Below are 24,852 nucleotides of genomic sequence, written 5' to 3'. Positions count from 1 at the left end.
GAAGTTCAACAAGTGTAGCTCTCCTCTTTGGAATGGTGAATCCGACCCAGTTGCTACTAAGCCCTGGGTGTCAGATGTTGAGGGCGCCTTCATAAGTGTTGGGTGTCCGAACTAGTACAAAGCAGTGATCGCCATGAATCAGCTGTGAAAAAGGGGAAAGACATAGTGGAACACCATCACCGCTCTATTGAACGAAGACTAAGTGAGGGCCATGTCTTGGGCCCAATTTGTGGAGAGGTTCGAGGCACAATATGTGCCTAAGGTGGAGCAGCAGCGGATGCAGCAAGAGTTCATGGCCTTACAGCAGACTACTGAATCCGTTAGTGACCTGAACGCCAAGTTCTTGGAGATGCTATCTTTTTTCCCCTCGTTTGCTGGGAACGCGGCCTGGTTAGTCAGCCGGTACACGGCCATCCTACATATCGAGATTCGGGAATTCGTTAGCATGCAGGAGTTCTCGACTTTATCTGCAATCATGAATGTAGCGAGGAGGAGGGAAATCGAGTTGCAGACCCAGTCCAAGAGGAAGGCCAATGACACCTCTTCCAAGACATCCAGAGATGCCCAGAAAACGCAAAAGCAGGGTAGTAAGTCAAGGTATGAGTATAGGACGTCTTCAGGGCGAGAAAAATATGTTGATATGCTACAACTGCAAAAAGCCAGGGCATCATTGGAAGAATTGTAGGGATCCCCCTGCGAGTGCAGTACCTCATATTACTTCTGCAGTTCCCGTCTGCTATCACTGCAACGAGACGGGACACAAGAAGCCTGAATGCCCGAAGTTGAAGACTGGTAAAGGAGACAGGGGTACAAATCCTGCAATTGCATCATCCTCTAAGGGAACCACTATGGTGACACGAGGTCGTGCTCACCAGATGACTGTGGAGGAGCCGGTGATTACAACGACACTGGCAGACACTTATTTGCTAGATTCCAAGCCCGATGTTGTTATGTTTGATAGCGGTGCTACCCATTCTTTTGTATCTCACACGTTTATTAATCGTTTGGGGCGTAGTATCGGAAAATTGGCTCACCCAATGGTTGTCGATGTTGTCGACAACCGCACTATTTATGTCACCGATGTTTATCGAGGTTACACTCTCGAGTTTTCTGGAGTTGAATTCCCCATTGATCTTATCCCTATTGCGATGCGAGAGCTCTACGTTATCGTAGGCATGGATTGGCTTGATGCGTTTGATGCGGAAATCCACTGTCGTAAGAAGCAAGTTCGTGTTCGAAACCCTAGAGGTGGAGAACTTATTATTCAGGGGGACATTCCCCGCCTGGCTATGGCTTCTTGCTCTTCTGCTATAGCACTAGACGACGTTCCTATCATTTCCGACTTCAGCGATGTCTTTCTGGAGGAACTCCCTGGCTTTCCACCTATTCGGCAAGTGGAGTTTCGCATTGATTTGGTGCCAGGTGCGACTCCGGTAGCGAAATCTCCTTACCGCTTGGCACCACCTGAAATGAAAGAGCTCCAAGATCAACTTCAAGAACTAAGTGATAAAGGGTTTATACGGATAAGTTGCTCGCCTTGGGGTGCTCCTATTCTCTTTGTGAAGAAGAAAGATGGATCCCAGTGAATGTGTATTGATTATAGGGAGCTAAACAAGCGCACGATAAAGAATAGGTACCCGTTGGCACGTATTGACGATCTTTTCAATCAGCTTCAGGGAGCATCTTGGTTTTCCAAGATTGATTTACGTTACGGTTACCATCAGATGCGGGTTCGTGAAGAAGACATTGAGAAAACATCATTCCGTACTCACCCTCTGACATTGAGAAAACGGTATTAAGGACGATCAAGCCAAGGTTAATGCGGTTAAACAATGGAAGATTCCAAAAACACCTTCTGAAATTCGCAGTTTCTTGGGTTTAGCCGGTTATTACCGGAGGTTCATTGAAAATTTCTCTAAAATCGCCTTACCACTCACCCGATTGACCAAGAAATCAATGAATTTCGTTTGGGGCCCGGAGCAGCAGCTGGCGTTTGATGAGCTAAGGAAACGATTGTGTGATGCTCCGATTTTGGCCTTACCTGATGGGGTTGAGGATATGGTGGTTTACTGTGATGCATCGCTTCAAGGTCTTGGTGCCGTGTTAATGCAACGAGATAGGGTGATAGCCTATGCCTCCCGACAGCTAAAACCCCACGAACGAAACTACCCCACTCATGATTTGGAGCTTGGGGCTGTTGTTTTCGCTCTTAAGATTTGGAGACACTATCTCTATGGAGTGAAGTTTATCATATACACTAACCATAAGAGTCTAAAATATTTGTTCGAGCAGCGGGATTTGAATATGAGGCAGATCCGAGGGTTGGATGTGGTAAAAGATTATGGTTGTGAAATTCACTACCACCCCGGTAAAGCTAATGTGGTAGCTGATGCTCTCAGTCGTAAACAATCTGCCGAACCGATTCGAGCTAAGTGTCTCCGGATCACGATGGTGTCGTCTTTGTTAGATCTAATCCAGGACGCCCAAAAGACGGCAATACTGGAGGAAAACATCAGGCGTGAGAAGATTGGGAAAGAGTTGCCTAAGATGGAACGAGACGGGCGTGGTTTGCTGACTCGCTACGGTAGGATTTGGGTTCCATATACCGGGGGAAATCGGAAAACCCTAATGGATGAGTCTCATAAGTCAAAATTTTCTATCCATCCTGGTGCTACTAAAATGTATCAGGACCTTCATGAGGCTTACTGGTGGCATGGAATGAAGAATGATGTGGCTCGATTTGTGGAAGAATGTATGACCTGTCGAAAGGTCAAGGCGGAACACCAGAAACCGCATGGGAAGTTGCAACCATTGGAGATTCCTGAATGGAAATGGGAGCATCTAACCATGGACTTCATTACAAAACTTCCTAGAACTGCCTGAGGATCAGATACGATATGGGTGATTGTTGATCGTTTGACTAAGAGTGCTCACTTTCTGGCTATAAAGGAGAGCTCATCGGCGGAGAAATTAGCCGAGATCTTTGTTCGGGAGATTGTCTCATTACATGGGGTGCCCGTTTCTATCGTCTCCGATCGAGACACCCGATTTACCTCTCGGTTCTGGAGGAAGTTTCAAGAGGAATTGGGCACACGATTACATTTTAGTACCGCCTTCCATCCGCAGACAGACGGGCAGAGTGAGCGGACGATTCAGACCTTGGAGGACATGCTTAGGGCGTGCGCGATTGATTTTGGGGGTAGTTGGGATGACCATCTACATCTAGCTGAGTTTTCTTATAACAACAGCTATCACTCGAGCATTAAAATGCCTCCGTATGAAGCCTTGTACGGGAGGAAGTGCAGGACGCCCGTTTGTTGGGGCGAGGTTGGGCAGAGGGTACTTGGGAGTACCGATATCGTGCTACAGACTACGGAGAAAATCCAAGTGATTCGGGATCATTTGGTCACAGCGAGCAGTCGTCAGAAAAGTTATGCCGACAAAAGACGCTCCAATCTTGAGTTCCAGGTGGGAGATTATGTGTTGCTTAAAGTTTCCCCCTGGAAAGGTGTGATTCGATTTCGGAAGCGGGGAAAGCTCAAACCCCGATTCATTGGACCCTACAAGGTCATAGCTCGTGTGGGGAAGGTGGGTTACCATTTAGAGCTTCCTGACGAGCTTAGTCTAATTCATAATACGTTCCACGTGTCTCAGTTACGAAAATGTGTTGTTGATGAGACCGTTGTGATACCACTGGAGGACATACAAATTGACGAGCGTCTCAATTATGTTGAGAAACCAATCGCTATTTTAGAACGAAAGACGAAAGCTCTTCGCAACAAGACTATAAACCTGGTTAAAGTGCAGTGGCAACATAGGAAGGGTTCGAAATGGAATTGGGAACCGGAATGCGAGATGCGGGCTCATTATCCGGATCTGTTTCTAGGTGTTGACTTCGAGGACGAAGTCCGTTCTTAGTGGGGGAGAGTTGTAACGCCCCGGGTTTTCTCGGTACGTTTGGTTATTTTAATTTAATTATCCTTGTAACCTTGGGTTAATTTATTTAACCAATGTCTAATTTCTTATGTTATTGGACTCTTTTGATCATCTTGTAAACTCCTTTTATTGAAGTCCATGGGCTATGAGCCTATTTGCAAAGTCCATCTAGTTAATAGTACTTAATGTGTAAATTGAATCATTTGGAACACACACAAGGAAAACACTCTAAACCCTCCCTCTCTCTCAAAAATCGTCCCTCTCTCTCTCTTTGGGATCAAGAGCAGCCAAGTGGCTGTTTGGAGCTTAATTCTTGTTCATTTCCAGCCTTGATTCGTATTGGTATGAACCTCCTTATCCTTTCTTACGACTTGATTCATAACCTTGTTCTAGTTTTATGATTTCATCTTCACCTCTTCTCTTTCTTATTTTATTGTAATTGTATGTTATACATCATCTCAAGATCCTATCTTCACCCCATATATGGTGGATGATGGATCTAGGGGATTACATGTGGCAAAAGATCATGGAAACCCTAAAAGGGAGAATGATGATTTTATGTGCTTATGTTTATTTTCATGTTGATTATTATTACATCCTTGTGGCTAAATGAAATCCTAATGATCCCTAACCCTTTTTAGTACCACCATTATCATGGGGACTGAATTGGGATGATGAACACATCTTAAAATGTGTTTCAAAAGGAGAAGGATGGATAAGCCAAAAAGGAATCACGGGTGGCTACGATTCTGTTTTCCATCAGATCTGTAGTCATTTTGTAAAAATCATATCTGGAGATCTAGAACTCAAAAGGACCCCAAACCAGTTCCAAAAGTTCAAAAATTGAGTTGTCTAACTTTATTAACAAGGCCAACCTCACTTATAAGGGCTTTATCTATGTGAAAGAATGGAATCTTTTCTGTTAGGTCTGATCCGGGTCTGTTCTGATATGTCATTTTGTTTTCATCATTTCTAAGGCTTGGAAAAGGATCCAGAGTGATTCCAAGTTTCTATATGTTCCTTATATTATGAATTTAAGATCTGGAGAATATGGGGTGTTATTTCCAATTATAAATTGGTTAGAATGGATCCACACTCCAGGTCAGTGGGCAGTCACCAGCTTTTTCTAGTGCTGTGATTGTCCACAATGTGAATTTTATATCTGGAGTTTGAGAGATGCTTTTCATTCAATTCCAACTCTGAGACTTTCACTTGTATGTCCTTTACTTCTATTAATTTTCTTTTGGACGAATTCTACTCACAAGTTGGGTAGAATTGGCCAACATCACTTGACTGTATTGTTGGAGACAGAAGTGATACACCATTTTGTAAAATTCATATTTAATTCATCTTTTGGATTTAGAATGAGTTCTTTATAGTTATGGAATCCTGAGCAATCATAGTTTCCTATAAAATTTAGTTAAAACTATGTTTCTGTTTTAGATTTTGGAGTAAATCCGTTTTGAACAGCAGGTCTGTTTTAGAGACCTTGCTGTGATTACTCTTTTCTCAACTCATAGCTTCATTACTTCTCGTTTCTAACCTTTAGTCCTTCTTAGGCGAGGTTTTGAAGTTTGCTCAAGCTTGGTAGCATTATTTGATTGTTAGCCATCCTTAATACTCACTCAAGGTGAGTTCTCTCACACCTTTGTATTGATGATTGTGTTTGCTAGTTAGCTCGTGTGTGATTATTTGAATTGATACTATATAAGTATTGTTTTAATTCGTACATGTGCACTGTATGTAACTAATTATGGATATGGGGACACCACCAAAGGATACGGATTTACCGGTGCGGTGGGTAGGTAAGATCACCAACGTAATACTCTTCGTGAGGTGCGGTGATTAGGGCCAAATGATACGGGATCTTCCCGGTGCGGTTCAAACCTACAAGTCCTTCTCGTAATATAGACATTGATTCGTTCTTTGTATTTATCATTATAATTGGAAAATGGATTAGGGCTAGTAAATATGAATGTTAGTACAATGTCTGTTTTTGAAATCACTAAGCTTCGTGCTTACGTTTTTCCCTTATAACTTTTCAGGTGTTAAGATTAAAGAGGCTAAGGCTTGACATGGAGCATCGGGACATCGCTACTAGTTATTTTGTTGGGACCTTATTATTATTATTACTTCCGCACTTATTTTATATGGTTATTAAGTTGATGGATTATGTTATGACTATTTCAGTTGTTTTAATTTAATTTAAGATGGGTTTTAAAAGTTTAAAATTTTTGCAAAAAAAATTGGGTGTCACAAAATTCTAGCATCGACCATATCGGGTTACGGCAACTTGATCGGGTGCGACCAAAAGCCACGTCAAACGTCGGTATCGGGTAGAATTCCACTGTGTCCCGAACTTAGAACATATTTAAAGCCCAAACGACTTCATTTTGAATCTTTTTCACTCTCTCACTACTCTCTCTCTAACCTCTCTCCTCAAATCCAAGCTTTAGGTCCAAAATCATCAAATTAAAGCTCCAAATCATCAAGGTAACCTTCCTAACTTGTTGTACAACCTTTCTAGCTTCCAAATCCATGATCAATCTATGATTTAGGACCATAACAATGTGTTTACGGCCCTGGAATGCTCTTGGTCCGTGAACACATATAAGTTGGGTTTTAGAGCCTAAAAACCCTCCTAAATCACTTATGCAGCTTGGATTCGAATTAAGGACTTAATGGATTTGACTTAGAACAACTTGAACTAAAATTTGGGGAGTAAACATGAGTTTACTACCCAAGAACATGCTTGGGCCGTAAACTAATTATCATGGGTAGTAAACTCAATTTCAAGTGTTTAAATGCCACTTAAACACACCAATAGCCTTGGATTAAAGTCTAGAACCAACCACAATTGATTTAGGGGCCTTAAATAAGATGAAAACCTTCTCTATAGGATTTCACGGCTGTAAACCCCCTAAGGATGGGTTCTTGGGCCGTAAACTCATATACACTACTCAAATGATGCCCTAAATCCATTCTAAGGCTTGTAAAATTAGTTTGAATCACATGTGATTAATCTAAGGCCACCAAATCATTTAGAGAAGAAAGGTATAGGAGCTTACAGCCTTAAACTCCTAGTTTAGGGCCGTAAACTCCCTTTTATGGTTCCTTTGGTGGTTTAACTTCTTCCTATGCCTTAGATTAAATCCTAGCAACTTTCCCCAAGTGATATTTGACCATTTAGCACCTTAAAACACACCAACCATGAGTTCACGGCCGTGAACTCATGTGGTCATAGTCTTAGGGCCGTAAACTCCCTAAGGAGTTTATTCTTGAAGAGCAAACTCATTATCTAAACCCTTTACGTCCGTAGATGTCACCCGGGTCACTCCAAACACTTGATTTGAAGTGTTTTTGCGTCTTGGAGTGTAAAATCATATATAATTAGTGATTTAAAGTCTAATTAGATGCATTTTTATATCATTTCATATTACATAGGAACCTCGCGCGTTATCAAGCCCCGAACCGACACTTAGCATCCAATCCGTCACGTTTTCTCGCCTGGTGAGTTCATACCCCTACCCTTTTTCAATGTTTTTCACTGTTTTTAGGGGGAATACAAGCAAAGTCCAAGGAATACTTGTACTCAAAACTTGTTTTACATATGTTATCTTTCATGCTTCATATGCTTTTAACACTGACAGTCGTAACAAACAACCGTTTGAATTTGCATAACACATTATCCTATTATTCGTGAAAAACGTTATAAAATGTTGTATTTTATATTTTCACAAATGGTTTTCCACATTATAACAGTTAAAAGCATAACCTTTGAACTTTGAACATGAAACCTAGTACATTTTTTTGTCCTCTGTAACACTCCATAGAGATACGCGAGTGGGGGATCATCGTTTGTAACAGGATATTTCTGTATTATTACTAGTAAATTTGTTATTCCTATAAATTGGAGACACATCCTCGGGAACACTCCACAGAGATACGCGAGTGGAGGACCGCTTCTGTAACCAGAATCTCTTAGATAGGGAGCGTGACTTGAGTGTATAGATCTATACGGGGCTGACTACCCCGCACCTGGCTGCTAGCTACAGCCGAACCGAAAGGTTCAAGGGTGATGAAAGTCATAAAGTGATTTGGACTACTTATTGCCATATCTACTCTATCGTATGGTTATGGAACCCGCAATTTGGATAACAGAGATTTACTTGTTAGTAATAATGGATTCAGTAACTAGTTTACTTTGTACTTATTAATTTTATATACGTGTTAAAACTAATACTTTTCACAAGGATAATCAGGTTTTCAGTATACATCTTTTACATTACATTTCAGATTGGTAACCAACTTTTAGGAAAATATGGGATTTTCCTAGGATAACAGTTGTTCATAACCAGAATCGTGTAACAAAACAGATGACTAAACTTTACATATAAGAAAATATGGGATTTTCTTGGATACATAACTTTTTCAGAAACCGAAAGGAAAACTTATACATTTTCAGAAAACAAACCACTTATGAACTCACCAGCTTTATGCTGATTTTCAAACTGCTTGTATTCTCAGGTCCGCATTAGACAGGTACCCGATGATCCTTTTGGCAAAAACGGAATACGTAGAAGACACGTCTTACTTTTGTTCATATATATACATATGTATCATACTTGTAACACTTGGTTTATCAAACAATTGTAATATTTCATATGTAATGTAATGGTTGTTTACTTTGCTTACTATGTACATTGGTTATGATATTCAACATGAAGTCACCTCCGCCCCGGAACGATTCTGCCTTCGGTTTCGAGGTGTGACAAAAGCTACGGCTCCCCGCAGTTTCACAATACTCTCTCACTCGCCAGTGAAAGCTATGGCTCCCTGCAGTTTCATAATACTCTCTCGCTCGCCAGTGAAAGCTACGACTCCCCGCAGTCTCAAAATACTCTCTTGCTCGCCAGTGAAAGCTATGGCTCCCCGCAATTTCAGAATACTCTCTCGCTAGCCAGTTAAAGCTACGGCTCCCTGCAGTTTCACAATACTCTCTTGCTCGCCAGGGGCTCACCCCATGGTTTTTCCCTGATAGACTCAAGTGATTACTCCCACTCGGATCTACTCACTCTCTTAACACCCCCATAATCTCATCCTCGATTCATCACCCTACTGAGTTCACTATCGAATACTCCACGATCCAACATAGATAGGTACACACACCCACCCAGGTTAAGCATCACTACTCCTGATGATAACCATCGTGACAAAACACTTTCTCTCGCTGCAAATCACATTCTTGGATAATCTCGTTTGATGACAAATAGCTGATGGGCTCCTACTGGAACCATAGTCACTTGGTACCCCACTTGCGATCTCATAACTCAAGTCTCAAAATAATCCGAAAATTTAGGGCATCATGCTCAGATACCTCGGTACACTATCACAGAACCTCACGATGTCTTGGCTCAACCACTGATCCCCCACTCACGACATCATACTCGGATACCGCTATGCACCCTCTCAGAATCTCACAATGTCTTGCCTCGACCACTGATCTTCCTCTCACACAACTCGTAACTTCGAAATACTCCAACCCTCAATTTGAAACACAGAGTAATCGTCACTGAATCAAAATACGTTGACGACAATCCGAAACCCCATCCAATATTGCTCAAAAACCCATGCAAGTATACTCACACCGACTCTGAAGTTGGTTGCCAATCAACTTCTACCCTTCCCAAAGTGCACATAACAACCCGTACATCAAACTAGAAATTCTCAACCGTTGAAACTATCCTTAACGAGCCAACCACCTTGAACTCAACCATTACAACCTCGAAGTGTTCTTAACCACCATAAGGTCCCTGACCAACGGGTACTCGTCATGAATACACCCATCCTTTCCTGAACATGTGCAACATGCATTTTCTTGCTCCGCACCTTGCCTTATCCCTCAATAACCCAAGTCTCATGAATCCATACCGTAGATCTCCATAACAAGTTCTTTAACCGCAATTGAACAAATCTCTGATCCTTTCAATAAAATACCTAGTTCTCCCCCACTCAGGGTCGAACCATCACCAATTGCCATACCAACAGTCTACTCCACAGACTGTTTCACTTGACTCTTGGAACGTACTACGTAACACTTGATGACCTTACCGATAGAGACCAAGCGACTCCAAATATCCCGAATCTCAGATGAAATCCTTAGAAACTACCCAACGTGACTGCCATTAGTCATCTAAAATCTCATAACGACACACTGCCAGACATCTCAATTGTCTCGCAGTAGCCATGACTCTCAGTCTGAAAATAAGAACTATCACACTCCTCATCTTCGACCCCTCATCCAAATTTCCATCATGAGAATTATCATGGAAGTAAGAGACCTCACTCCCCTTCTCGATGTCCGATATAACCCACGAGGGCCACCCCCCGCTACGTTCCCCTTGAACCTGGAGCTACTACTGATTATACCTTACTATACTCAATGAAGGTATAACCTTGTCCTCATCCATTTTAGTCCCTACTGATGACTCTCTCATGGTATAAGAAATGCCTCGCAATAGACATACTGCCTAAATACTCTAGTGAAAAGGTCGCAACCATATGCTACCCCATGGGGTTTACCTCCAAACTCAGAAATCGGAAGCTCAATATATCTTCTGCTTCTCATAGGAAACAGAAATAGCGCAACTCTGGTCACAGAAAGTGACATCTCAACTATCGTCTGATTGCTTAACTCAGACCGCAATCCTCCATAAGCACCATTTCTACTCATCCATGAGTCTTGCGACTCCATCCGGCATCTCACTAGTAAAATATCTTGGAAACTAACTCAATTTCCCCCTCAAGGTACGATCTAATTAAAGCTTGCTCGACATGGACCTCTGGCCCCACACTCTATCATATCAGTTCTCAGTCTAAACAATCACAACGGGACAACTAGTAAAGTCAGAAGCACTATCTGCTACGAATCATGGTACTCAAACCATGTTATCTCCCCTCAATCTGCTACCTAGAACTCCTGGAATTCTCTCTGAGTATGGGTCCTCTGCTTTCAGTAGTACAGTCCCATATTACCTGCCACATCTACCCATACTCTCCACACGGATCGTCCCAGATTTCCTAAGTAGCTGCTCAACATTCTCAATAACCAATCCTGTTATACCTGGTCTCTCTCCAGTGATTACTCTCCTCTATCAGCGTACTCATCTGACTAAGGTCACTCCCTAGGCTCTTCCTAGGTTCTCACACTTCTCTTTCATCAGCTACTAAAGAACTCCTTATGATGCCAGCCATCTACCTCTTGAATATCGTCATATTTACTTAGTAGCTGACTCCCATCATTAAGAGTTCCACAAACCATGAAGCAAGCAACATTCGAGCATCGAATGACCTCCACCAGCACAAAACACTACTCGAGCACACAACTCCACTTGTTGTATTCACAACTCCAAAGGCATCACCGAACTCAGGTTATCTTACCTCTCATGTTATCTAATCACACATCTTAGTAGACTCCTCAAATGCTCATCTAGGTATATTTCCTAGATTACCCCACTACTTAAAGCTCTCTCTCTCTCTCTCAAAGATTCCTGCTAGGTACTCTTACTCAACACATTCATAGAGAAAATAATAGATAGCAACATCTCCTAGGCTAAGGCATTACAAATCGGGCAACTCTAGCCCTAGAATCTGAAATACCTAGCCTATGCTCTAGCATGCAATTCTAATTTCTCATAAACATCTCATAAATATCTCATAAAGTACACAGTTTAGGTATTTTTGGAAATCACCGTTCGGGCTCTGGCTGATTGTACACATAGTTGCTTCTCATTTTTCTCATAGAAAATCTTACTCGTTTTAGAAAATCATTTCTTTAAAACTTTTCTCAAATTGCAACACCCATAAAATTTATGCCAAATTTAAACTTTTAATATTAACAAAAGAGTCAAATAGTAATTGTTTTTACAAAGCATTTCCAATTCATTTATCATCAGAGTGTCCCAAAATAGATCATCAGGATGTGGAGCGGTACGGTCATGCCTTCGGCTTCCCTCGGTCTCCTGAAGTACCTAAAACAATAAACTGAAAACTGTAAGCCCGAGGGCTTAGTGAGCTACCCCCAAAATACCAATACCACTCTGGCAGAAACCATAGCCATAACAATCAATCAAACAACATACATACTGGGCCATCGGTCGGACTGGTCCGCCCTACTGGGCCTATAGTCCATCTGAATCCATCTCAAGCCTTCGACATGACTGGTCCACCGCGTGGGCCTACAGTCTCCCGGACCGCTTAGAGGGTGTGTTGGCCTTCAGCACAAACCAAGACCGCCTCAACCCAACCAACAATCCACTAACCATGTATGCATACTATCATATACTGGCACATACACATAGCAAACATATATGTCTCATTAACCATCAATCATAGGGTCTCACTCGTAACTAGAGCATCGACCTAACAGGTCACTAACATACCAATCCTTACGGATCATATAAGCATAACATACTATCTATCCTGATTCCGATCTTAACAGATCAGTATCATATGTAGCATACCATGACAACCGATCTAACCGATCTCTAGCATAACAACCATCCTAAACATGATGAATTCTATCATAGCAATAACATAACACCCATCCTAAACCAGGATGAAATCTAACATGGCAATAACAAAGCAACCATCCTAAACCAGGACGTAAATCATAAAGGGCCGGCCTTGGTGTCGTAGACTCTATCAATATAGTGAGGATAACTCACCTTACAGATGTCGATTTGAATGCAAACTCCAACTATCGGATCACTCGACACCGGTTCTACCACCTATAACCATAGCATAATATACTCATAAGTTCTTACTCTTATGAGACACCCCATAACCTCTTAGCAATTCCTGATCAAGGTCAAAGTCCTCAGTCAAGGTCAATAGTCCATGTTGACCTCAACTCGCCAAGTGCACTCTGCCACTCGCCGAGTCCATGGAGCACATTCCAACTCGCCGAGTCATCGGAGTGACTCGTCGAGTTCCTTCGAATCCCGATCAATCCTTAAGGCCACCCGTCGAGTTTCCTCCTTGCAACTCGACGGGTACACACGCATGCCTATCCTAGGAAAAAGCCATCCGACTCGCCGAGTTGTTCTTCAACTCATCGAGTTTTATGGTGATCTTCATCGGACTCACCGAGTTGTTCATCCAACTCGCCGAGTTCAATGACCATCTTCATGTGACTCGTCGAGTCATCCTTGCGACTCGCCGAGTCCATCCAGTTCTCTTTCCATACATACTTGTTTTGAGCCATGCAACGGCTCCAAATCACAAATCCAAGCTTCTAGGGCATACTTACCACGTAAAGTTGCAAACTTTACGTGCATGCATGGTTATAAAGGCTCCAAATGTCTATTTTAAGTTCTTAATGGAGCTCCAAGTCCAAGAGGGACTTCTACCACAATTAATACAACAACTTTATGACTCTAGTATCCAAGGAGGGTCCAGATCTAAAGTTACAACTTCAGATCTAGCCCATAGCTCATCATCCTAACTTGAAAATCCATAAAAAGCCCAAGAACTTAACAAAAGGGAAGAAAAGGAAGTAAGAATGTCACTTTGATACCTTCAAAAGATGCTAGCTGAAGCAAAACCCGCTTCCCACTCCTTTCTTGCTCCAATTTCCTTTGCACTCTTAGCTTCCTTCTTCCAAGATCCTTTTTTCCAAGCTTCAAACCCACACCAAGGCACACACACACGAATTAGGGTTTTAAGGGCTCTCAAAGACTATAAGGAGGCCCAAAGGAGGCTGAGGCTCCTTTAAATAGGGGTGCAAACCCCGAGATTTAGGGTTTCATCTGCCAGCTCCTACTCGCCGAGTCCCAAAATGGACTCGCCGAGTAGGTCGCTAAACACGTGTTCTCACCCCGCTGCTACTCGACGAGTGGGTCGACCAACTCGTCGAGTAGAGCTTCATCCACAAATTCTTAATTAATTAATACGTGAGGATCGGGGCGTTACACAAATCCTCAGTTTGAGTCCAGACATACGCGAAGGTGCATCCGAATCCCTCAAACCAAGGCTCTAATACCAACTTGTAACTTCGTAAATTTTCAAACAAAATTTTCATTTAAAAATCACATTAATATCATTAGCATAAATCACAAAATCTCAATTTATCAACCACATGTCAATAATAAAAAAAATCCAAGATCCACAAAATACAACTCAGTCTTGTGTGTACAATCAAGACGACACCTTCCCGTGATTCTGAGAAGTACTTGAAACACATAACACATAACACAGTAAGCACGAAGCTTAGTGAGTCCCCAAAATACCACACATATCTCATTAGCCTCTTATAGCTATGCTCAAATAAGACCCTCCGGTCAATGTGTCTTAGTGGGACCCTTGGGTCCCACAACTCGGGTCGACCCTCCGATCCTAACTAAATAAATCTCAGAATAATATACAACATAAATCACAAACACATGATGCAGGATATCACAATACTCAATATAAACACATAAGGCCCTCCGGTCACACAAAGATTACCATTCTAAGTAAAGTACAGTAAGAAGACTCACCTTGCAAGTAGAGTAAGCAACTCCTGTACCTGACCCGCTTGTCTATTCCCAGTCTCATAATGTTGCTCTACCCACAAGTAAACTCATATCCAAAAGCTAGAATGTCAACTCTTTCTTCCTTCAAAGTTCCTTCTTCACAAAAGAATCCCACAAGATTACTCCATAGGCCTCCATTGCTCACACAAGCTAAGAAACGAGATTTAGGGGTTTTCATAGAAGTAGGATGCTAGAAATGGTGGCTGGATATGAACACATAATGTTCCTTAAATAGGGATACTCGAAAACATTAGGGTTTCTTTCAGGACCTAGTATATCCAGCGTACCCTCTGGTACGCCCAACGTACTAGGCGGCCTCCGCGTTCCTTCCACGCACATGAGTACGCTGATCGTACACATAATTACGCCCCGCGTACTCAATTGCCACACATTTCACAATGAGGACTAAACTTGCCAAAACTTCAAACTATCGTAGCTTCTTCGTTACAAGTCTGTTTCCAATGAACCTTATATCCCCGAAAAGGTGGTGAGAAGCCCTACGCTTCTAGCGACACATCACAACCTCAAAGCTCCACGAATAAAACTCAAAATTCATAAATGATCAATCAGGATGTTACAAATTAAATGTTGACGTTATGGGTTTTGAAAACGGTTGTCATTGATATTTCATATTTTATGGTAATGTTTTGATTAATTAAAAACAAAAATTTTATTTGGAAATTTAGGTTGTTACAGTGCTTGCATGAATACATTTTGTTATATATTAGGTTTAATCCGTCATTCATTTATCACATTCCTAAAAGCTAATTTTCTAAGTAATTAAAGATTATAGGTTAATCAACCTTATTAGATGTCAATAAAAAACTATATGTAAAGTTTTTGCTAACAGTTTCTCTAGTGTTCTAACATAAGTAGTTAGTATTGAGCAATCCATGTTCATCAATGGACGTAAATTATGGAGGGTGTCTTTGTATTTCTTGGATGAAATGTAACAAAAATGGGTTTTGGTTTGATATGGAGAGTATGTAATTGAGCTTATCTTGAATCCTTAATGACTTCATTTCTTCTTAAAGGATCCTTAGTAAGAGAGTTGAAAATTCAAAAGGTCTTCTCAAAGATACCCTATATCACATTTATTTCTATTATTACCATGGAAGGTCTTTATATTGCTTTTTGCAAGAAGTGATTTTTTATAGGATTTTTTTTTGAGGTGCTAAAGTGGGGTATGCAAAGTTACTTATTTACCCTTACTTTTACACAGACGGTGTGATTTTTCTTGGAACGTGGAATGTTGACAATTTCAGGAGCATTATAAGAATTCTTAGGTGTTTTCAATTAGCATATATTCTAAATCTATATCTATATCTATATTTATATCCATATTATATTATAAAGCATATTCATCATATCTTGAATTTTAAGAGGTATAAGTTACAAACTCTTTCGTACAAATCAATTATGCATAAATAAATCATTACTAGTTGCCAAAAATATGAAAGACATGAATAAGTAATGTTATTAATAAATTCAATTCGTAACAAAAAAGAAAGTCATATATATATAAATTAATTTATATTTGTTAAATTAAATATTGTTATTAATTAATTTATGTCCATAGTATAAATAAACAATATATATAAGGTATACAAATAGATATTTTATTTAAAAGTGGTAATTTTTTTATGACTTAATAACTAATAATAAAATTTAATAATTATTTTTCTGTAAGAAATTATTCACCAGAAGAATTATTTGTCATCGTAGCTTTACGCGAGAATACATCTACTATTAAGTTACAGAAAAGTAAGTTAACAGGAGTTGGATTGAATGTTGATGAATTCTACCACCTCACATGATTAATTGGTTCCGTTGGGTTTGAGTTAAATTTGATGAAGCAAGTGAAGTTGTTTTTTATATCTTGGATTACACATTTACATGCGGGTACGAGTATGTGTTGTTTTGACATGTGGAAGGTGGTTATTAAGAAGTTCACGAAAAAAACTTTCTAATTGGAATGCCAAAACTCTTTCCGTGGGTGGTGGTCGATTGACACTTCTCAAGTTAATTTTGGGAAGTATGGAGATTTATTATATGTCCCTTTTTAACGATCCGTTAGTGTCATTATATTTCTGGAGTCTCTTAGAAGTAGCTTCTTTTATAAAGGTGGTTTCGGTGAAAAGAAGTTATTGTGGCTTAGTTGGAAAAAGTCTTGGCAAGAAAAGATTGGCATTTTCAGTTGTTTGCTTTTGATAGATATTTTCTTTTTAGATGGACATGACGCTTCATTGAAGGCAGCGATGCATCATGAAGTCGAGTTACTAAAGCTGTTTACGGTGATAATGGTCATTTTGAGCACTAGAATTTTATAAGTTCATATAATTTCCGTACGGTGATATTATACGATCTTCTAAAGACCTCCAGGTTAACATTTTAAATCTTTATTCACGTTCTTCTAAAAAAAGTGGGTAACGGTCAAAATATTAATTTTAGACGGATATTTATATGGGCAATTTGGTTTTTTAATATTGCTTCCTAAGATTTATGTGTTAAGTTTTAACAAAGAGTGGTTCATGATCGCTTTTTGATTCCTTCTTTGTCTTCTTGATTGCCTTGAAGTCCAAGGGTTGGGGTCGAGACTCTGCCATTGGGCAATGTGGTCTTGTTACCATTCTGTAGTAATTTTATTGTTTGATGTCCTAAATGATATTCTTCCATTGAGCATTTTGTAGTGTGTTTTTTGCATAGCTTCTAGGTAGCATATAAAATTTAGTGTAGTTCCATGAATATTCTTGAATTAGTTTAATTTAGATATACAAGCCAATGAAATGTCTTATTATATAACTAATGATATATAAAATGAACCTGCCGTTTCATTGAAAGACATAATGGAATAACAAGTTTATATAAAATAATTAAAAACCTAATTTATTATTATTTAAAAAGACAACATATGGCCACACGTCTACTTATAGTCCATTTGTCGAAAAAAATATAATATTTAACTCAAAAGTTTATATATACAGCAATGAAGCAACATCGACAAGACATTACAATCTAAACTTGGGTTTTAAAATGATAATAATTAAAAGGACATAATTATTAATATTAAAAAAATGCACAAGTAAAACCCTAATACACCTCAAAAGACTACTTTGGTGATACCATTCATAACACCACAAGCACAAAATGACAATTCGGCTTGAATAACAGCATTAAATATTTAAAGGTAATAAGATTTCACATATTGCTATATTTGTAAATCTATATGAAATCCTAAAACTGTTACTCATTTAAGATGCATCTCGAAAAATATAGTTTTAATGGAAGGTAATTCTTCTACTTAAAAACTTAATTTTCCACATAAAATGTATGTTTCATTGACTTTTAGGATAGTTGCAAAGGTGTGAACATTATATGGATGAATCAATTTTTGAAATGAAAGAATCACTGTCTAATACCATTTGTACCTCTTTATGTCTACATCCGCTTGCTTATTATGAGGCTCGACCTTAACTAGGTGTCGGGTATGCAATTGCATAGAGCCCGTGTCGTGAGTGGCCCCAAAATTTGAATCAGTCACGACTCTGTCGCTAGTCTGTCACTCTTCATGTCACAAATTTGTATCCGTCGCTATTCGTTGGTAATCAAAAATTTTAGTAGCCTATTTTTACTATTAGTATTAGCGCCTTCAAAATCATCATAACAATCGTGCTTATTATCGTCAAAATAAACTAATACCATCATCAAAAGTTTTTTGGAACCGTTGTGAGAAACTTATAAAAACCTCAAAATTTCTCAATTTTTGTTATATAATAAATGAGATTCATTCTAATTTTCTCTTATCCTCCGTATTCTATATTATATGAACCACGTTCTTGTTTTGACAACGAAAATTCCAACCATCTCCATTCATAGTGGCATCTAACTATATAACATATTTTTTTAGTAACAAGATAAAACTCACTCAAAAAAGTATTCCAACAAAATCCTAAAAAAAAGTTCCAACTACCACCTAACTTGAAAAACTACCCCAATGATTATTAATAAGTTTTCATTTGGTTATAAAGCTATATATGGCCCACGGGCACACTAATAGTTTATTTTACAAAAACTTTTAAGTTATATTGATTGGGATATGAAAGATGAAAAATTAACACATAATGTTTGCCTGGATCCGATTCATCCGGGCCCATTAAAGCCCAAAGTGCTATGCCCACTTTCTCCACCACCCAACAAATCTCCTTTGTGCACACAACCCCCTACTTTTCAAGTTTTTCTTTCTTCTTAGATCTTCATGGCATTATTAAAGGTGGATACGTTGATAACTTCATTTGGTTCTCACAAATATGAAGGACCATTTGACATATATTTTTTTCTACTTCTAGGAAAGTGACAATAAACAATTTGCATATCTTGGGTTTAATTTATTTCATTGTCAATCAACGTGTGTATTGTTGATGTTTAATAGATGCTTTTTGTTTTAATTGTCCCCTTGTAAATGTGAAAAAAAAGTTTAGAATGGACTCATCTCCACATACGCATAAAGTGTTGAAAATGAAATTGATTATCATTTTAGTTATCCTAAGTTTTTAATATGATATCTTATGCTAGTTTTATCATTTTCAAATGTCAATCGTTTCAATAGTTTTAAGTGCATGATGTATTCCATTCTTACACGTAATTAAGTATGCTCTATCAACTGAAAAGCCCTTAGAGATTATTTTAGGTAATATGATATATCAGTTTAAACCCTGGTTCTAAATAACGTAAGGCTTGACTTGGCGGCAATGTCAAGTCTCAAGCTTTTTCGAGCCTTGGCGAGCCACGTCGTTTGTAAGGTGATTTAAGGCGGCAATTTTGTATATAATTGATATTTTTATATGTATTTTCAACTATTATTCTATTTTATACGCATATATGAGTTAATGCGGCATTTTAGAAAAGCTTGGCGGCAAGCACAAGCCTTGGAGCCATGACAAGCTTTTTAGAACATTTGTTTAAACAATGCAACTAGAAGATCTTTTATTTCTAACAAATATAAATCATCTATTATTTCCTTGCTTATGCAGCGCCCCGAGGTTCCCACCAGAACTACGAGACCAGCCTACCCAAATATACGTGCCACCTAGTTTCACCCTACCATGGGCTCATCTTGTAGAGGACATTAGCCCTTGACCAGTTGTGTCTAACCTACGACAATCCCTTTCATAGTCAAGATTTCTAGCATTTAAGACTTAGCCAGACGGAAGCAAATAGACTAACAACGCCCTCACGGGCTAATACGACCCTCATAGATCCCAACGACAAGCTAACAATTAATGTTGTCTTCTTTCTCTTTGGTCTTCACGGTTACACCAACTTTTGGTCATGACATTCTCTCATTGCAAAATATAGCGCATCCTCATGCAGCTGAAGAAGAATGTTTGTCCCCTTCAATCTTGATTAATATCACATACAGCTATGCATCGCACTCCCTAATCCCAACAACACACACATATGGATGGGATCCTACACATGTGGCCCCCCAAGTCGACTGTAAGACTTTCGCGAGGAGGTGGATCAATCATTAGCAGGTCACCCCTCTAGGCATCCCACCCACCAGTGCGTCTCCACGGACAAAACAAAAGCCCACATTTGACTTAAAGTATGTGCCCTTTTACTTGAACGCGACTCTGATCTTACTTGTTACAGACTTATATTCGACACTCTTTCTTGCTTGTGTGGCATCTCGAGGTTCTCGGTAGAACCACGAGACCAACCTGCCCAGATACACATGCCAACTCGTTTCGCCCGACTCATCATGAATGTGACATCAGCCCCCGGCCAACTGTGTCTAACCTACGACAGCCCCATTCACAGTCAAGTCCTCTAGCATTTACGTCTCGGCCAGACGGAAACGACTAGACTAACAAAGCCCTCACTGGCTAATATGGCACCCACAGATCTTAACGACAAGCTAACCAACAACATGGTCTTCACGGTTACTCCAAATTTTGGTTATGGCATAAGGGTGGTGTTGAATGTGACGCAAACAACGACAATAAAGATTTTGAGGTTGTGAAGCGGAGATGTAATTTAAAAGGAAAATATTGTGCATGTATAACATCTTAAAATAATATGTTCATATATTCTAGACTCGTTAGCTTATGGAATTTGTATATAGTGATTTTTTTACTTGTATAATTCAAAGTATATTCACAACGAATACATCAAAAGTCTTTTTGGTAATCATGCGAGGATGGTTTACTATAAAAAATCTCATAAGATGTTGTATTCTCGATTAATGTGAGGTGAAGCGTGTATCTCTCACATATTTAATGAGTATGTTAACCTGAAAGAACAACTCTCTAGAAATAGTGTTATAAACAAACCGATCAAACATAAATGAAGGTTTGCTAATATTTATTAATTTATGTTTAATCGAACAAACGAATGAACACAAGAAAATAGGCGAATATATTTTTTGTTTGTGTCAATTCGTTAAAAAATTATCTTGCACATATTTAATTAAAAAATTAATTTGATCATGTTCGTTAAGATGCTAAACGAACATAAACATATTTAAATGAACATAAAAAATTATATAAAAAAAATATATAAATAAACATAAGCAATGATAAATATATAAAATAAAACATTAACATCCAAACAAATAACTATACATACAAAAAAACATATATAAATTCTAAAATACAAACCATCCAAAAACAATTCAAACCCCAAATATCTCTCCAAAAATGAAAACTTGACTACATGTCCCTTTAGCTTGCCTGATCAAAATAAATTCTCCAAAATGCAAACTTTACAATCTTCGGTATTTAACCTCGTCATACTCGGCATCACCATGAGATCATTATAAAACATTTATATAACAATATAAATTGAAAAATGAAAAACAATCTTCTAAAATAAAATTTTACCCTGGAGATATTCAAATCATCTATTGTAATCTCACACGATATGATATGATGAGTCAAACACTTTACACATTGACCACCAGTGTCGGGGCCATCGTCAGCACCAACGTTAGCGTGAACACACAATCTTATCAGCGTCAGCATGAACCAATGCTCTCGGTGATCTTTTGTATATTAGGAAGTTATATATATATATATATATATATATATATATATATATATATATATATATATATATATATATATATATATATATATATATATATATATATGATCCGTAATCTTGGTGATTAAGATTAGACCGTTACTTAGATAGGTATTTATCCCTTAATTAGTGGGATTTCAGTTATTGTAAACGTATATATTCAACATTAGGGAAAAACTCTAATGTAACGTCTTGGCGACCGTCTTTCTGACTTTCATTCTCTTTGTGAGAAAATTCTTTCTTAGTAAAAGCATTTTTGTGATTACGTATGTTCTTTCGTTTTTCTTTTTAGTCTTTTGCTTAGTTTATTTATTCATTGTCATTCATACTTGAGTATATCCGATCTATATAAACCTTCAATTGGTATCAGATCGGGTTTTTGATACATCAAGTTGTCATGTCGACCTCCTATAATCCTAAATCGTCTACTCTCAACAAGACCCCTCCTTTCGATGAGCACAACTTTACAATGTGGAAAACGAAGATTGATATGGTGCAAACTATACCTTATTTAGCTTTAAATTTATAACCTAACTTCTTATCTATTATTGCACATATAGGCGGTGTACATAGTCAGTGTATAACATAGTAAAGTAAGTTAGGGTCGAACACAATGAACATATTTAATTTACTAATTTGAGTACTAAAAATTAACCTAAAACAAACAAAACTTAGTTGGTTTTTTTATCTGATTTTGCAAGTTCAAACAAACTTAATCACTTTACTATCAAATTCAATCAATTACTAAAAACACTTTTATTGAGTTCGAATCCACTTCTCGACTATGGTTAGGTACTAATTATGGATTATTAAAGATGTTTACCAATTTTTATATTATTAGTAATTTAAGTCCAAATTTACTAATGTTTCACTAATTCATGTAAAACTATGTATTGTCACACACAATCAAACACAAAATCAGTTATGGATTATGAATGGGGCTATGTAAGATTTATTTAACAAACACAATTATGATCATAATTTATGTTATCCAGCACAACAAAATTTAATTACTTATCTAAGATTGGGTCGATCCTAGCTCTAGCAATTTAATGGTCACTAAATCACTAGGTGTAAAGTTCATGTAATTTAATAGTCACTAAGCTATGCAATACACAAATTCAAGCAATTAAAGTATCGATAATTAACATGCTAGGTAGTAACAATCAAACATAAGCACATAACCAAGTATTAAAATTAATAATTAATTAAACTAATCCATATAGTTTAGGCTTCATCTAGCTAAACAGAAGCATCTAGATTTAGTTATCCATGGCTGAAAACACACACTCAAATTCAATAAATAAAGACATGAATAAATGTACCAAAGTAAGTGATGATTGTAATCTTGAATCTCTAGATCTTTAATCTGCTTCCTCCTTGAATGCTTTTGATTCGGTTGCTCTGAACTATTTTCCTCCAGAATTCTCTCTCAAAAACCCTCTAACCTCCTTGAATCGTGAAAGTGAATGAATATATATAGTTTTGGGAATTATTGTAATTCAAGTTGTGAATAAGGATTTCACGATGTGATTTAAGATAAATCCTTATAGTGCAAGGACTGTGACTTCCCATGCATTTATGTTCTAGAACACTCACTCCACGTCGAGTAAGTCATGGCTACGTGATTTGGGCTTTTCACATGGATTTTGTTCCTTTAATTCTTCAATCCTCCAAAGTTATGTTTCTTGTTGCTTTTGGCCCTTTATCTTTAAGAATGTTCCTTTTGGCTACAAGGTATAATTTAATCTCATAAGTATCGTAATCTTTGCAAATAACAAAAATATTAATCAAACGCATTAAAATATTGCCTAAATTGTGTATAAATATGGTAATATCAAATGTCCCACACTCATCTTTTACTTGCCCTCAAGAAAAGCTAATTTATTTTAAATCAAACTTCCAACACCAACATCACATAAGACCACCATTTGAACTCAACCATTATATTAAGACCTCAATGAGTATATTTGTGTCTAAAATCCTAAAAAAAACTTCACAATCCTAAATACTCACAATCCTTATGAACTTTCACCCCTTAGCTTATACGACAGTCATTTCTGCAACCTTACGAATCAATCCTCAGAAATCTTTTTTAACCTCAATGTATTTTTGGTTAAGCTACCCAATCATACATAATCTAGAAAAATTACAACTTTAGATACCACAATGGAGCTCTTGGAATTCTTCACTTCTTTGAATAATTTATCTTTGATTTCTTTGAATTCACCACTTTTTTTGTTTGATTTTTGGTATCTTCAACTTTTTTGATCCTCCAGAATTTTGATCTTTTGATCTTCATACTATGATAGCTCCAAAATTCTTAAAACTTTTTTTTTATATAAGACTTTTTTTTTCTCTCAAATCCTACATGCTTAAGCAAGGGAGCTTAACTTCAACCTTTATTGGTTAGAGGTATTAGTCTGAGTGCAATGACTACATGAGCTCCTCTGGATAAAATTCAGGTGCAGCTTGCAAAACTTATTATATCATATAAACTACCACATTACCTTTCATATCTCATAACTTTTCACTAAAACTTGGGAAGCCACAAATATACAATAACATATGTTGGCTCAATTAAACATTTGAGCTCATATCAGATCACCCCATATAATAATAGAAATTTGAGTTTAAACTATTACTATTAATTTTTTTAGATTATTATTTCAAATTTATTTCTAAAATTTCTTCATTTTCTAGCAATTTACTTTTTTTGACCCCATACCGCACACTTATTAAATACAATGCCCTCATAGTATGCATAAAATAATTTCAAATGAAACGTCCAAAAAATAATAACATTTGTTTTTTGTTTTTAAATTAATAAATCATTAATACATATCATTTCCACAAACCAAGTTAATCGAGATTTATCAATACACCATTAAATCAGAGTAATTCACGAAATCCAGAAGCATGTGGTGTGTGCCCTACAATCATCCCGAGCTCTTCCATTTGAAAACCGAAGTACCTGAAACATAACTGAAAACCGTAAGCACAAACCTTAGTGAGTTCCCCAACATACCATATAAAAATACCATAAACCAAGTTAATCGGGCCCTACCTGGCATCGGCCTTAGCCCGGAAAACATATAAACATAAGCACATCCAAGAGTCACAAAGACAACTAGCATACTAACAACATAACATAAACATGGGCTGACATTGGTTCCTTCGACCCGCTAAACCCGGTGAAGAACTCACCTCGCATTGCTGAAGTCCCGCGGACAAAACTCTAGCTGTTGGTTGATAGATC

General features: G+C 38.0%; 1 protein-coding gene across 1 annotated transcript; it reads left to right on the top strand.

The window, feature by feature from the left end:
• Nucleotides 1-632: 632 nt before the first annotated feature.
• On the top strand, nt 633-16,327 carry LOC111883722 (uncharacterized). The gene is made up of 2 exons (XM_052765120.1): nt 633-1,390; nt 16,201-16,327. Exons 1-2 carry the CDS (start codon nt 633-635, stop codon nt 16,325-16,327), a joined length of 885 nt encoding a protein of 294 aa, XP_052621080.1.
• The last annotated feature ends 8,525 nt before the right edge of the window (nt 16,328-24,852 follow it).

Source organism: Lactuca sativa, chromosome 6, assembly GCF_002870075.4.
Source record: "Lactuca sativa cultivar Salinas chromosome 6, Lsat_Salinas_v11, whole genome shotgun sequence".
Lineage (NCBI taxonomy): Eukaryota > Viridiplantae > Streptophyta > Magnoliopsida > Asterales > Asteraceae > Lactuca > Lactuca sativa.
Note: the sequence above shows the minus strand (reverse complement) of the source record. Positions and strands in the feature narration are given on the sequence as shown.